The sequence below is a fragment of the Aythya marila genome (genome assembly GCF_965140915.1).
Source record: "Aythya marila genome assembly, chromosome: 4".
NCBI classification, from domain to species: domain Eukaryota; kingdom Metazoa; phylum Chordata; class Aves; order Anseriformes; family Anatidae; genus Aythya; species Aythya marila.
In genome coordinates this window covers 48,462,348-48,477,683 of record NC_139045.1, presented here as the reverse complement: position 1 = coordinate 48,477,683, position 15,336 = coordinate 48,462,348, and the positions used below count along the sequence as shown (strand labels likewise).

The 15,336-nt window shown below is 42.9% G+C and overlaps 1 protein-coding gene across 1 annotated transcript; it reads left to right on the top strand.

The window, feature by feature from the left end:
- The first annotated feature begins 58 nt into the window (after positions 1-58).
- On the top strand, positions 59-15,290 carry TMEM165 (transmembrane protein 165). Its single transcript, XM_082760282.1, has 6 exons — positions 59-321; positions 1,271-1,496; positions 4,034-4,209; positions 5,010-5,192; positions 8,139-8,244; positions 9,084-15,290. The coding sequence occupies exons 1-6, from the start codon at positions 118-120 to the stop codon at positions 9,158-9,160; spliced, it is 972 nt and encodes a 323-aa protein (XP_082616408.1). The 5' UTR covers positions 59-117; the 3' UTR covers positions 9,161-15,290.
- Positions 15,291-15,336: the final 46 nt, after the last annotated feature.

Below are 15,336 nucleotides of genomic sequence, written 5' to 3'. Positions count from 1 at the left end.
CGGGGCCTGGCGCAGCCCCTCCCTCCCCGGGGGCGCGGCGGTTGGGCCGCGCGGCGCTGCCGGTGACGCGGCGCCTTTAAGAGGCCCGCAGCAGCGCCGCGCCGGGCCTCGGCCGCCATGGGCTCCGCGGCGCCGCGCTCCGCGCCGGGACGGCCCCGGCCCCTGCGCCCGGGCCCGGCTCCGGCTCCGCCGCCGGCCGCCGCCGCCGCCTTGGCGCTGCTCGTGCTGCTGGCGGCGCCCGGCGGGCTGCTGGCGGCGCCCGAGGAGGAGCCCGGCCGCAACAAGGTGCCGGCGGCGCAGGGAGCGGCGCAGGGAGCCGAGGTGAGGCTTTGAGGGGGGGGAGGGGGGAGCGGGTTTTAAATCCTGACGGAAAATGGTCCGGGGGCCGTTAGGAGAAACCCAACGGGCGGGGGGCGCCGCACCTCAGGCAGCTGAGGGAGAATTACACGCTCGCCGCTTGGTAAATGACGGGTGAAAAGTTTAAAAATCAACCCCAAAAACGTACAGCGCTGCGAATCCTGTCAGGCGGCGATCCATCCTTGAGCGTGCACGGATCCACTTTCTCTGGTCAAACGTGCACAGCAGCCTCCTTGTCGTGGGTCCTGCTTTCGATGACGGGTATCTCAGTCTTCTTAAAACGTAAACACTAATTATTAAGGAGAATCTGGAATGTGCCGGTCAGGTCTGGCCACTTGGAAGTCGGAGAGATGGTTTTCAGCAAACAAAATATAACCAAAAAAGTTTACGCAGACTTGCATGAAATGTGAACGTGGTTGGGATGCTCGGGCTCTGCAAGGGAAGAAAGGGATCCTGACAGACATTCAGAAGGCTTCACGTTTTTCCTAAGCTGTCATCATTGCTCAAGAGCTGTTTGAAGAGTCTAATTCTTACTATTTTTATCCCAAAATTGCTTGTTTGGTCGAGGATCATAACATAAATAGGCACAGACTGTAAAGGCAGAGCAATATTGGAGCTGAGCTAAAGCTGCTTTCCCCTTGTTTCACTGTAGCAGTGGTAATAGCCTGCGTGCTGAAGTACTGCCTCAGTAATCAGAGCAGCATCTTCTGGCTGAGAGACTGACTTTTAGTCCGAGGTAGGTGGCCACCAGTAAGGTGTTAATGATAGTTAATGCTGCACAAGAGCTGCACACTTGCAACACCACCCTAGGCTGTACCATATGGCAGGAGCAATACCGAGCTCAGTACTTCCAGGAGTCAGATGTCCAAGCCTAATTAACTGGTCTTTGTTTTGTTTTGTCTCTCCCTTACAGAAGGGGTCCTCGCCCGTTGCTCCAGTTCACCTCGTCAGCGAAGAGTCACCTGACAAGACTAACTTGGGCTTTATTCACGCGTTCGTGGCTGCTATATCGGTCATCATTGTATCGGAGCTGGGGGACAAGACCTTCTTCATCGCGGCCATCATGGCGATGCGGTACAACCGTTTGACTGTCCTGGCTGGTGCTATGCTTGCCTTAGGCCTGATGACGTGTTTATCAGGTTAGCCCTCGCAGTGTTTTGGTTTGTCTATTAAAACATACTGGGTAAATATGTATTAATCAATACTTCTTAACTGAAATTAAATCGAAGATAGTAGGTATATGCTGTTTGAGGAGGTATATTTCTGTTTTGAGGAGATTCTGAAGGGTTGTCAGGGGGCTGTAGCTCAAATCAAGTACTTAGGCTCATAGCTCTAATTAGGTGTTTATACTCCCTAGACGTATATATATGCATATAAGGGAAAGGAGCGGAATTGGAAGTCTGAAGTACTTCCTTGGGTTTTGTGCTATTACATTCCTTTCTATTTTTAGCACCTATTAAATTAGCACATCTAAAAAGACTGTAGGGGTGACTTTTTTCTCCTAAGGTGAAAGATCCTTAACACAATGCCAAATTTCCCTCATCTGCCTTGTATATGTGTAGCTGGTTGGAAGCTGTGCAAGTGAAAGATTACGTTCTGTCCTGATCCTTTGCAGTGCATGGTACTGACAGAGCAAAGAGCTGGAGGGGAAGTGAGGTGTCAAATGGCACTTGAGGAACAAGTAGCTCTGGGTGCTTACATAGCTGTAATTATAAAATGGAGCAGCCTTCAGGTATATCAGACGCAGCATGTAGTTTGTGTATGTGCTCCTTTCTAAATATGCCTATTCCAGAAGTACTTGAAGCCTATGAACGGGCTTCAGGCCTCTCTGTTCTTCAGACGTATAGCCACTGCTCTGTGTTGCTGTATGCATTGCTGCAATTATCACTGTGGTCTCAGAGCAGTTTCCATTCACACTGTGCATAATGGCAGCATTGTAAGAGTCTCTGCTATTAGTCACACCAGTCTCTGAGCGTTGTTCCACTGCTGCACTGCTTGCTTCATTTAACTTCAGCTAGTATCATAGGTGATGGTGCACCATGTGTAGCTTGTGAGCTCTCTCTGCCATCTGTCCATTACAGCCCTCCCTTTTTTTATATCAAGCCTTCCTTCAAATCTTCCCTTCTTGATGCTTTTTCATGAAAGCTTTCTTTTCTAATTTCTTCCCTAGTTCAGGGGTTCCCAACTGCTGGTTTTTTTTTATTCAGACAGGAGCTGCCTTTTTTCCCCTCTCTCTGCCCTTGTTTCTTACAAACACAGCAAGCTGTGTTTAGAACTTCCTGGTTTTTGTTTTGTTTGTTTTTTCCTACCTTGATTTCATGAAATCCTGCTCATTTAAACTCACTAGCTCCAAATAATCAGTGTGTAGGTTTGTTGTGTTGTTTCTTTCTTCTCCAAGCTGTGCTTAGAAACATTTTTACCCTTGTGACATAACAAGCTGCCTTACCATTCTGATCATTTCATCGTTTTTGTGCTTTGTATATGGTAAGTAAGGCTAAAACCATCTTTCTGTGTAGTTTCTTTCATGGCTTTACTACAGTATTTTTAGTCTTTAAAAGCAAGTTTAGGTGAAATTCTTCTGTTTTACTTGGCAATAGAACTAATGCTGTTATTCATGTGCGTATGTACTGTGATCACTCATACTACAGCCTAACTCTATTTTGGTCTGATAGTCGTACTTGGGGTAGTGGCAGTGTGGATGGATTAACTTTCAGGCTGCGTAGTAACTTCTGAGCCCAGTTTGAACTGTGAAGGCATGTAATACGCTTCCATGTAGCTCACTGCATGTGCAGTAAAACAGCAGAGACAATTAATTGTGAGTGCATGGTCCAAACAGCTGTTTCCTCTTATTTACACAGGCCTTTTATGTCCGTGATGCCTGGATGCACATTTCTTCTTTTTGAGAGCTAGTTTTGGCTTGGGATGATCACCTTTGATACCCATAAAGTAGATGCTCTGAGATGCTCTGTGGAGATGTCCTTTAGTCTTTGAGTGGGATCAGTGCTTTTATATTAAAGGACAATTGAATTTTGTCACCATGCATGTTTATGGGGAGTGTGGGGGAGAGAGGAATAGTAATGTGCAGGTATTTGCAGTTGGCAAAGAAGAAATGAGTGAATTCAGGCAACCAGATGGTTAGCAGGTTTGTCTAGTAAATCCATCTTGCAGAAAATACTATTCTGACTTGATCCAATAAATAAAGACAGGTCTGAAATAAATGAAAAAAGATTGGAAAGAGATGCCATGCCACATGTAGCCATACATATAGATAGATTTAACTGGTATTGTATGCCATGACTAATGTAACATGGTTATAGATGAAATCTCTTGATCTGCTTGGAGAAAAGCAGGATTTGTATAGACCTTGAGTGAAAAGGCAATTTTGCTTGGACTTACGCTTTGTCAGTATGCTATTCTTTAGAACAGTAGCACATCAACTTTGCCTGGTGTACCTCATCTCTGTGTTAATAGACTTCAGTCTCTGGTATGACCAGTAACAGCTGGAGTTTCTGGAGTGTTGTCTTGCAAAAATAGGAAATGATAGGAAACTTTTTTTTCAAAGCATTTGTTTATTAGTGGAAACTTGAATCCCAGACTTTGCTAGCAAGTGTTTTTAAGGTATGGGGAAAATAATATTTATGCTTGACTTTGAAAATACACATTTGTTTTCTTTCAGTTTTGTTTGGCTATGCCACAACAGTTATTCCTCGTGTGTACACGTACTACGTGTCAACTGCGCTGTTTGCAATTTTTGGCATCCGAATGCTTCGGGAAGGCTTGAAAATGAGTCCGGATGAGGGTCAGGAAGAGCTGGAGGAAGTTCAAGCAGAAATTAAGAAAAAAGATGAGGAAGTAAGTCAAAACTGTCTGTGAATTATGGCTAATGAAACAGCTACAGCTTTCCACTTGCAGAACTGCAGTGTGTTTGTGGTGTTCAGCCATGTCTGGGATTAGTGAGAGTCTGCACAGCAAATGTGTGGGCAGCTGGACAGAAGTGCGCCTCGGGAGGCTGCTCTAGCACATGATTCCGGTTCTGTGGCATATCCTACTTCTGTGGAGAAAAGGGGTTTTCTCCAGAGAGCCCATTTTTAAAAAAGGCATGTGCTAGCAGAGAGGGCATGAACAGTTGCTCTTTCATCGCTTTCATGGTCAGGTAAGATAACACTGAGGTTTGTGGTGCTGCAGCAAAAGTCCTCTTACAATAACTTTATAAATAAACTAGTCCACTTCTAAGGAATAGTGTGCAATAGTAATCTTATTTCTGTTAAATTTTTTTGGTCAATTTTATGAACTCCTAATTAGAGAGCCACCGCTTTTGAATTGGCGTCTATACCTCTCAGGTTGTCTATACCTGCTTTGGAATAGGAAGGAATCCGTAGTTTGAAGTCAGGTATTGTTCCTCTTGTGTTCACAAAGCAGATATAAGCTTTAAGATGAACAACAAGTGGAAGTTAGAGGTGATTACAGATGTATTTGTGTGTATAATAAGCATTTTAAAATGCCATCTAATATAAAATGTTGCTAATGCACCAGTCAGTGGTAATAACATTCCAGATATTAAATTACTAGCTTTACAGTTTAAGTATTTCATTTAGGTTATTTAGTTGATATTTCTAATCATATATATTTTTTTTTTCCCTTGTCCTCTACAGCTTCAGAGAACTAAACTGTTAAATGGTCCAGCAGATGTGGAAACAGGGTCAGGCACCACTATACCTCAGAAGAAATGGCTACATTTTATTTCTCCAATCTTTGTTCAAGCTTTTACTTTAACATTTCTAGCAGAATGGGGTGATCGTTCCCAATTAACAACCATTGTCTTGGCAGCCAGAGAGGTGAGTGTTGCAGAACGCCCCCTGTCCTTTTGCTCTCTTTGAGTTGTGTGTAGATTAGTGGGGCAGACAAAATATCCTTGCAGGAGGTGTCAGATTCACCTGCTGCTGTATTATGCATTAATGTCACAGCTGTGCTGAGTGAGACCTGAAAATAAAGGCATTGAGGCTCTGCATATTATTAGAGCTATTGTCGCATGATTGGGACTGCACAGGCATTTCTGAAAGTAGTTGTATTCAGCTGCATGATATAAAACAATTGTTATTTGTTACGGTGTAGAAAGATAGATGTTACAGAACCTCTTTCTTCGATCTGTGAGATCATACAGCTTTAACACAGTGGCTTTAAAAGGAGACCTTCCTCATAACAAATTTAAAACTGTTAAGAAGATACTTTAAAAAATATATATTAAATATTAATATTAAATATTAAATTTAGTGTACGACACTAAAATTCCAAACAACTTTACAGTAATACTTTAAATGAAATGGTACTCAGCGTGATGATCAGAATGTATGTAACTGTAATACATTTAAAGGAAGATTAAGGCTTATAGTCAGCCTTTTAATAAACTCACATAGTTTCCCTGTGCTCTCCATTTGTTGAGATGATTTAATTTTTTTTTCCTAGGACTCAGGTTTCCTTCAGCAGACTCTCGGACCTTCTCTTGAGGCTGTGTAATGAAGGAGGCTATAATCTGTAGGAACCTCTTGCCTTTATTGCAGTGTAGGGAAGGTGCTTAGAGTTAATGAGGCAGGGAACAGCAGAGGATGATCTCATTGTTCAGGCAGCTACATGCCATCTGGGGAAGTTAGGAATTATTACTACTGCCTCTGCCAAAGTTTTTATAAAGTGTTGGGTAAATTGCTTAAGCCCATCCTGCCACAGGTAGTTGTTGAATTCTCTTTTGCATTTTTCTGAGCATCCTGTTAAGAAGTGTCAGTTGGACTCTGATGTGGTTTGTGAAGGTGCTGAGCATTGCAACTAAAGCCTGTGGATGTTGAGCTTTTAATGTATTAAGTGTTTCTATAAGTGGTATGAAAACACATACTATGAAAATGAATTCGAGGTGTCTTGATCATGGCTTTCAAAACCAACGAATGATCATGATCTGGATCTCTTCTTGTGTTATCCATGGGATTGTTTTTATACCACTTTCGTAATGTATTCAGGTGAATTCTTTGTGAAGTGCTAAGATGTATAGCAGAAGTGTTACAGAAGTATTACGAGTTAAAAAATTATACAGAGATTGTGAGTAGTGTGGGAAGTTAGCTGTGACCATACATTCTCCAATGACATGAAAGCAAAATACTCTGCTCTTTAAGTGGGTAGTGTCCATCCTGTCACAATGAGTGAAACAGGGTTCCTTTGGATGGGAAAATAAATGGTAGTTTAAACTGTCTCCTGTATAAAACAGGAGAAAGATTTAAGTCTGTCTTAATGAACCTAATCCTGAAAAGAGTCCTTAAGAACATGGTTAAATACCTTAATATTTCCTGCATATTAATATAAATATTAATATAAATAAATATAAATGTTAATAAAAATAAATATAAATATAATATTAATACCTTAATAATTTCCTGCATATAGGAAATGTTCATCACTCTGTGTTTGAAAGGGAAACCAAAGAAATTCTATCCCATCACGTTACACTGACTTTCTTGGCAGTATCTGAGCACTTGTGCTACTGAAGATACTATACTAATGGAAGAAGTCATAAATTATTATCTGCCAGGGACCGCAGTCAGGAATCGGGTAGAGGGAGAGCAAGATCTACCCTTTGCCTAGAGGGCTGCCAACAGCATAGAAATGAGGGGTTCCAGGAATATTTGATTCTATTTCCAATAATGGAGGCAAGTGTATTCTGCTGGCTCAGCTCTACTTCCCTCCTGGGCTTCTTAGTCAGCAGCTTTTTGTTCTTTGTCCACTACTCCGTAGCTTCTCTCACTAGCTCGTGCTTCTGGTTTTTGATCAGTTGGTGTTGTCTGTTTTGTTCACATCAGATCACTTCCTGGACAGTTTTCCTGTTTCTCTTAGAGGCTTCATGTGTTCCTCCTGTGGAGGCAGTAGCTTTTTCTGCTCTCTGAGCTGGAAGTCTCACTTTCCTTCCTGCAGGAGAGGCTTGCAGAGGACTCGACTCCACTTTCCTTAGTGCAGCAGAAAACCACGCTCTTATCTAGCCTCCTTTATCTATCATTAAAAGATTTGTTTTCTCTTTCTAATGCTGAGTCTTCTGTTCTGTGAGGCTTTTAATATATATGCTGCCCTTAACTGTGCAATTTGTAAACAGATCTCAGACGTCTTTAAGTAGTAATTTGTTACTGCAGTGAGAAGGTGCGCATTATGCAAAGAGGTGAAAGCATTTGTTGACAATACGTTTTGAAAGCAGTTTATTATCCTCAAGACCAAAATTTTATCGTACTCCCTTCTTCAGTTGATTTGTATTTTTGGGGGGAGCTGGAGTATAGAGCGCACTCTTGTGAAGCTGGACAAAGGAGCTGGAATGTTTTAGCTACTGAAAACATACATTTGCAGTCCATGAATTATTTTTTTCCCCATTCCTTATAATTAGGTTGGTGTTCTTCCAGCTGATGCATATTGTATTTCGCAACAGCTGCCACTTTACCTCCAGAGATTACTTAAATCACTCTGCTGTACTTAAACACTTGCGGATCTGTGTTTAACCACTCAAAGGTGCTTCTTGGTTGAAACATCCCATATTAGTCAGGTTTAGATTTAAGCCTGTCACACGAGCTGAAATATACTGTTACTGTTCCTTAAGACGATGATAGATGCTGAAGCAGAGTGACCACCAGGGAATGCTCCTCATGCTTCATCCTGCCTAACCAAAGAGCCAAGTTATGGCCCTCTCATGGTAGGCGCTTGTCATGGGACTAGTAGGCTTTCAGTTGCACTGATGTTTCCCTTTTGTCTTTTCTCCTCAGGATCCCTATGGCGTGGCAGTAGGAGGAACAGTGGGACACTGTCTGTGCACTGGTTTAGCAGTTATTGGAGGGAGAATGATAGCACAAAAAATTTCTGTGAGGACTGGTAAGTAAAAACTCATTCCAACTGAAAAATGTATTAATGTTGGCGAAATGGCTGTAATGTCAGTAGTAGCGTGCTTGGGAAGGGTGTTGCTTGAAGCTTCTGTAATTTCCTGCCAGGGTTTGGGTCTGTGCGCTTTCTGTAGTTTCAGAAAAGGTGAGGGGGTGGTGGTGTAAACATCTACAAAAGGTGAAATGCATATTCTGTCTCCTTTGTTATGGCAGTAGATGATAGATGCTAATCTAACAATGATTTAATGTCCTATAAATAAGCTCAGTGTGTATCTGTGGCTGGAGGAATGGCCTTACTAGGTTAGATCAAAGACCCACCTAGCCCATTAGCTTGTTTAGAGTAGTAAAATGGGCCAAAAGCAGTGATATTGCCCCATTTCCTAGCGGCTTGTGGCCACTGTAAGCAGGGAATGGTTTTCATAGTCTCTTTCAATATAGTTACTTAAACTGTTCTAAAAATGCTAATCAATAATATTACTCTTAACTGATGACTTGCTCCAGCTTGAGAATATTGTATCTTAATTTCCTCCATATAGCCAAATAATCAACAGTAGGAATCAACCTCTCTTTTACATGAGCTGAAGTAATACAAGTCAAAGCTTCCTTCTAGGGACCAAAATACATTCTTGTAAATAAAATCAGACAAGGGGGTGGCATATGGACATCCTGACACTAAGCTAGAAATAATGTCTACTGTTTGCAGTATATATTTTAAAAGTAAGATTGTTTTGGGAATCAGACTTCTTACAAATAAATAATCTGTAATGTGCCATGGGAGATATTTAACTTTCTTAGTATCTAATTTCTTTTTGGTTTATTTTTCCTTTTCAGTGACAATCATAGGAGGCATTGTCTTCTTAGCTTTTGCATTTTCTGCACTATTTATAAGTCCAGACTCTGGTTTTTAAATTTTTTCATCACTGCAAAACAAGGATTGAAAGCATCGAGCAGCTATCCTTGTGTGGTTTTGTATATAATGTACAGAATTAGAGTTAAACAAGCACTGAAGATGAGACACTGAACTTTTTATAGCAAATGATCTGTGGGATTGACGCATTTATGGACAGCTTCTGCGGTGGAGATCTGCTTACTGTCTGGTTGTATATTCAGTGGTGCCTGCTCCCTTGGTAGGATTTGTGCGGTTCTGTTTGCTGGACCTGGCTCAGCTGAGTTTTGAGGACCTACATCAAAAATAGCGAGGCTTCTTTTTTTTTCTTCCTCCATTACACACTTCCACCTCTCTTCAAGAGCTTATTCTTAAGTCTTCTCTGAAGCAGACCATAAGTGTTTTGTCCCATATTGCTTTGACAAAGCATTAAAGAGAAAACGGCTGACTCCTTCTTCTGAGGACTTGGGTTCCAGAATGTGCCTGAGGCTGGATAATCTAAGCAACAAGAAGCCTGGGAGCAGCTCCTATACCATGGAGTGGCTGAGCCACCAACAGAGCATTTTATAAATTTAATGTAGAGGGCAAACTTCTTAATCAGGGATTTATATCAGGAAATCGGTGTCTGGCGATTAACAACCTACCATGTTCGATATGCAAACTGTCTGAAGCTACTATTATTTGACTTTTTTTCTCCTTTTTTCTGAATTTTAAAACGTTAAGGTATGTGGAAAATAATGAAATGGTCCAACGTAACGATATTCCATTCCCAGGATTGAACAATAATGGAATTCTTAGATTTAGATGTGTTCATATTTTTCTTTTTAGGAATAGAAATGTAATCTGGAGGAGTATTAATAAAACATAGTGTCTCCGTTTGAGTTATTTTCAGTATTGTTTTTGACAGTTCCCATAATTCTTGCCACAAAGGTTAAAGTAATGGTTATATATCTAAGGCTAGGAAAGTTTATAAATTTATTTTGGATACTGTTATAAATGCCAGTTATAAACACTTCAAGAATGTTGACAGCTTAAGATGTGTGGATTACTGAAACGTGTTTTTCTCTGCTATTCAGTGCCTGTTTGGGTTCTGAGTCAATAGCTCAAATAACCCTCTGAGATCTATTCAGTGGCAGTCTTGTGGAGTTGAAGATAACGGTTTCTAGTGGCAGCAGTCGGCTTTTTACTCAAGTTCAAGTAAGATGCAGCCTCACAGATCTGACCATTCAGTGTGTAGCTTGAGAACCGAGCATTAGCCCTTCCCTTGGGTTTCTCTGCCAACAGACAGACAGCACTTAGTGCCACCTTGCTGGAAACCCAAGGCTGTGGCAGCTTGCTCCCTTTCATGCACAGCTGTATGAAAGTAGGTTACAATTTCAGGCTCCAAGCCTAAATATTCATGCCTTGACCTGAATGAAAGGTGTGCTGGCAGTGCCCTGGTTAGTTTCTGGGCAATGTGCTGTGTTGTTCTGTTTAGTTTGAACCCAACGTTAGCCAGTCACTGCAGCCTGCTCTCTCCCACGCCCTGGAAACATGCTGTGGGCAGTGTGTTTAAACTCATACCTGCAGGGGATGTGTCACACAGGTCATGTCAAAACAGAAGGTGCAAGGAAGAGCCTGAATTTCTAACTGCTCGCTGGACAGCTGTTTGTTGTGTTACCCCGAAGTGGTACTGCTGGATTACAGCGTGTTTGTCAAGTAATTATGGTGCTGCAGGCTGCTGCTCATCCTGCCAAAAGCTCTTGTCAAAAGACAAAGCCAGACTAGCTGGCTGCGTTCTCATGTAGAAACCTTCCAGTCTTTATATACACCGCTTAAAGCTGTTTTGGTATTAAAACAATTACAAACAACAGAAAAAAGAAGCTATTTACTGTGGTGTTTGTAGAGGTAAATGTGAAGTTGCAGAACGCATCCAGGCAACTTCTGCATTTACATTTTACTGTTCCAGGCTTGTATGTGATGCAAAGTACTGCTTTTGACCGCTATCTGGCTGCTATCTAACAATAGGCAGGTAAGACTTTAGTCTGAATAATGGTCCTACTGTTTTTTTGTTTGTTTTTTTGTACAAACATGGACTTATGCTTAGAAATCTATTACAAAATTAAACAGGTTCTGAAAAGTTAGAAAAAGCTTTAAAACGTACTTTAGCAGTTGCTACTAATTACAGTGATTTAACGTTGTCACTTGCCTGCTGGAGTTCTTCACAATTCAAGAAATCCGGTGGAGCCTTGTTACGGTGTCCCTGAGCCTGCTGAAGGTGATCGAAGATTCCCAACTTACTTTTGGCAGCTCCGTGTCCGCTGCCCTGTCCTTCCACATGGCCTCGTAGTGCTCGGACCCCAGCCGTCTCTCTCGACTGTTGGCTTGGACTGCAGCCACCTGGCTTGCATTTTTGGCTGGTTCAGGAGCTGGGATTTTGGCAGCTTTCATCACTGCTTACTCATCCTACTAATGCGCTGCCATCAGAGAGGTGTGTGGCACTGTTCATCTCGAAATCCCGATACAGGTAACATCTTAGTGTGTGTGTAGGGATTGATACAAAAGATATCACACCTGTGGTGGCTTACCCTTTAAGGGCAGCCTGTAGCATAAGCTTCTAGATGATGTTGTTAAAGCCTTTTCGTTGCCCACGCTTTCCTTAAAGTGGCAGGTGTTAATTGAAGAGGTAGGTATGCTGCTGAAGTAAATCTGCTTACTGCAGCTAAAACATATTTTGGGAGATGGGTTGCTGGGCTAAAATACCCCGTGTGGGAGGTGTTGAAGGCAGAACCTGAGACGATGCAGACTGGTGCTGCAGCCACTTGAGATGCCTTGTGAATTCAGAGGGTGAGGAGCTGAAAGGTAACGTTGTGGCGTGTGAGATGCTGACATACGCAAGCAGTCCTTCGCTCCTGCTCTCCCCCAACCCGCTCCCCTACCTGCCCTAAATTTGGCAGAAGTTACTGGTCTTTACTTAGAAAAGCAAACTTTTATCACTGTCTTGCAATTCCCTGTGCCAAGAACTAAAGAACTGTGGCATGTCTGAATGAGTGGTAGGTTATTTGTTGCACCTTTGTCTCATTTCCTCTTTTGACATACTAAGTTGTAATGTGTTTAACGGTGGAGTAGGGCATATGAGAGTGGATTATTTTGCCTTTTCTTGGAGATCCTGATGTCACAAGTTGTTTACCAACTGCAGGAGTGCTCAGGCTGCCAGTTAAAGCACCAAGGGGGGCTTGAGATCTCACGTTTATAGAGATGCCCAAGCTATGAAACTTCAGCCAAGCACTTGTGGAGGGTGGAGGGGAAAAGTGGGGTAAGAAATCACCTGAAGTAACCGGGACAACAGAAGTCATCTTCCTTTCAGTTGTGTTAGAAGTACTCAGTAGTTGGTTTTAAAGTTTGTGGATTGATTTACTTTTGCCTTACAAGCAAGAATAAGATCAGCAGAGGAAAAAAAGCACGAGGAATAGTCAGAAGTGCCAGGTGTGGTTCTGTTTTACTGCTCTTGGCTACGTCAGCGTGCTCACGTGGAAGGGGATCAAACAAGTGCATGTCTGGGCAGTCCTGCAGTGGCAGCACTTGACCTGCTTGCTGATGGGGAGGAGGAGCCCTTTGCAGGGCTGGGAATTACAAAGTCTGTTAAACATCTTCCACTACAAGACGGCAGCGCGGGCTTGATACTGTGCTGGTATAACTGCTGCTGTCCTGAGGTGCAGCTGCTTCCTGGAGAGCAGTGCTTCTGGGGAAGGAGCTGGGGGTTGTATTAGCCAGGCAAGGCCCTGCTTTCCAGGAGCAAAGGATATAAAACATAAACAACAGTGCTCTTTCCCTTTGAAGCGTGGGTAAGCTTTGGGTTTGCCTTGCATATTAGAAACACCACAATAGCTCGAGCTTTAATTGTTGCAGTCCTCTGCAATTTCTTGTTCTTTTGTGGCTGGAGGATATTAAGTACAGTGGGTGAACGCTTAAGTGGTGAAAGGAAGGCTTTGCATTCCCTTCCTATTGCCTCTCAGCAATACAAACGTGGGTGGTGATCCAGCACAGATTTCCCATCCCTGCTGCAATGTGATCCCCATCAGCTCCAGGTGATTTCCCTGTCAGTTCCAGAGGCATTTCCCCATCGGCTTCTAAAACAGGAGCTAGCCTCTCAGGCTGTGCACGCAGACTTAAAGGTGTGTACCGCCCGCAGCTACTTGTTTCCAAGGCTTGAACATTAAAAACAAAATTGATATAATGGAGGCTGTTCTATTGGGATGAAAAAAAAAATCATGTCAAGTTTAAAATGAGCAAAAACTAGTTGCTGCTTGTTGTTTTCCAAGGTGCTTACTGGTTCACAATCCTCCCTACGTTGCATGTGGCAAAGTGCAGTAAGCAAAGATTAAGGTAGACCTGTAATCTCCAGTCCTGCCAGTGCAAAGTTGTTCAGGAGAAACCTTGTGAACCGCAGTACAGGTCCAGCCTGACAGCAAGCCCGTTCTCAGGGCAATGCAAACGGGTGTGTTTGTTCTGGGCTGCTGCCTGGGGGTGTGACAGGCAGGTACTGACTAATTCTGCAAGTCTGAAAGCTGGCCAGGGGCAGGCTGTGTAATAGTTCCAGTCCTGGCACTGCTACTCACGGTCCTGTATGCTTAAAAAAAAAAAAAAAAAAAAAAAAAGCTCTTGAATGAAGAGGACCATGTGGTTTCAGCCTCGCGCAGCTGGTTATCCTCAATTATTTGCATGGCTCTGGCCATCGTGCAGAGGCTTCTGCCATGCTGACGTGGCGTTTTTCCACAGCTTACCTTGTACTGTCCCAAAAGTCAGTGCTCCTGGTGAGTTGCTGCTGATCTTATTGCTAAACTTAATCCATAACACTTCTGTAACAGCTCCATCTGTCTGTCTGTGACATACTACAGAGGTGTGTTCCTTCTGCAGTTACATCCTATGTGAAAACAGAAGTGCCAAAGGTGTTCAGTAGAGGCTGTGCTACAAAGACTGGAGCTTTTGTTCTTACTGCATGCTGCCCTCTGACAGCTGAAGTCTTGAGGAATTTGTCTCGCCAATGGCTGAGGCCCAGCGTGGAGAGTTAAGTAACCTTTGGATTTCTAATCTTCGCAGGCACTTTATGGTTGCGTTCTCCTGTAAACAGAGGGTTTGTTTCTCAATTTGCACAGCAGCCAAATGACATTGAATGGCATTGCTTCAGGTGCTGCAGCAGTTATAATTGCTTGATAAGTTTATGGAAAAATACTTCGGTATTTCCAAAGTTCAGCTTTAAGGAAACTGCTCAGCTTGCTTGCTGCATGCTATCAGGCTTACCACGGGCAGGTGTAGACAGGCAGTCTTTAAGTGTGGCACTTCTGCAGCTAGTTTTGTTTTGGTTCATGGGGCTTGTGGCATCTGAAGGTTGTATACAACTTGCACAAGGGTTACTGAATTCCCAAAGGCAAGAGATCAGTATCTTTACATGGGCATCTGGAGAGATTGTAGAAGGAAAAGAACTGCAGACTGTAGAAAAAGCTAAGCATATGTATCACTTCTCCAGACATTCAGCTTCAATTACAGGATTTCCTTCCCTCCTACCTTTTCCTCGAGCACTTAGTTAATTTCAAATTATTAATTTCTTGTCGTTGACAGTCACGCCTTGATCAGTGAGAAAAGATTAGACCACCCTGACAGGTTACGTTCAGAGCAGTAAGTGCCTGCTCTAAAGGCATTGTGCTCAGCCAACTCTCTGCTTCTTTTTCAGTGGCATAGCTGACAGGTGAGATAATCCACGTGCCTTTAAAATACTATTCTTTGACAATCCACCAGCAGAAGAAACTCCCAGGGAGGAGAGTCACAGGAATTAAAGGAGAGTGCTTTGCCCCTGCCAGAAAGCGAGGGAAGGGGTATTCTTGAGAAGCTTTCCCTTACACCTAGAAATAAACCATCTGCAGTGCTGCTCAATCATTTTGACAGAGCAGGGACTGTATGTGTAAAGATACCAACACAGATTTTTGGTTGTGCACAAAAGTGCTGCAGGTGTAAAGGCAAAATAATAATGTAACCACACAAGTCAAAGGTCTCCAGGTTTTGGAGTGGGCCATCGGTTTATGAAGAGATACAGAGAGCAGACAAGAGAAGAGTACAGTATGCGTTTTTACTGAGATCTCACAAGTCGTGTCTGGGGAGGGGAGAGAAGATAAAATTGACATCAAGCAAATTCTCACAAGTCAGGTGTCTGGGTGGAAATGG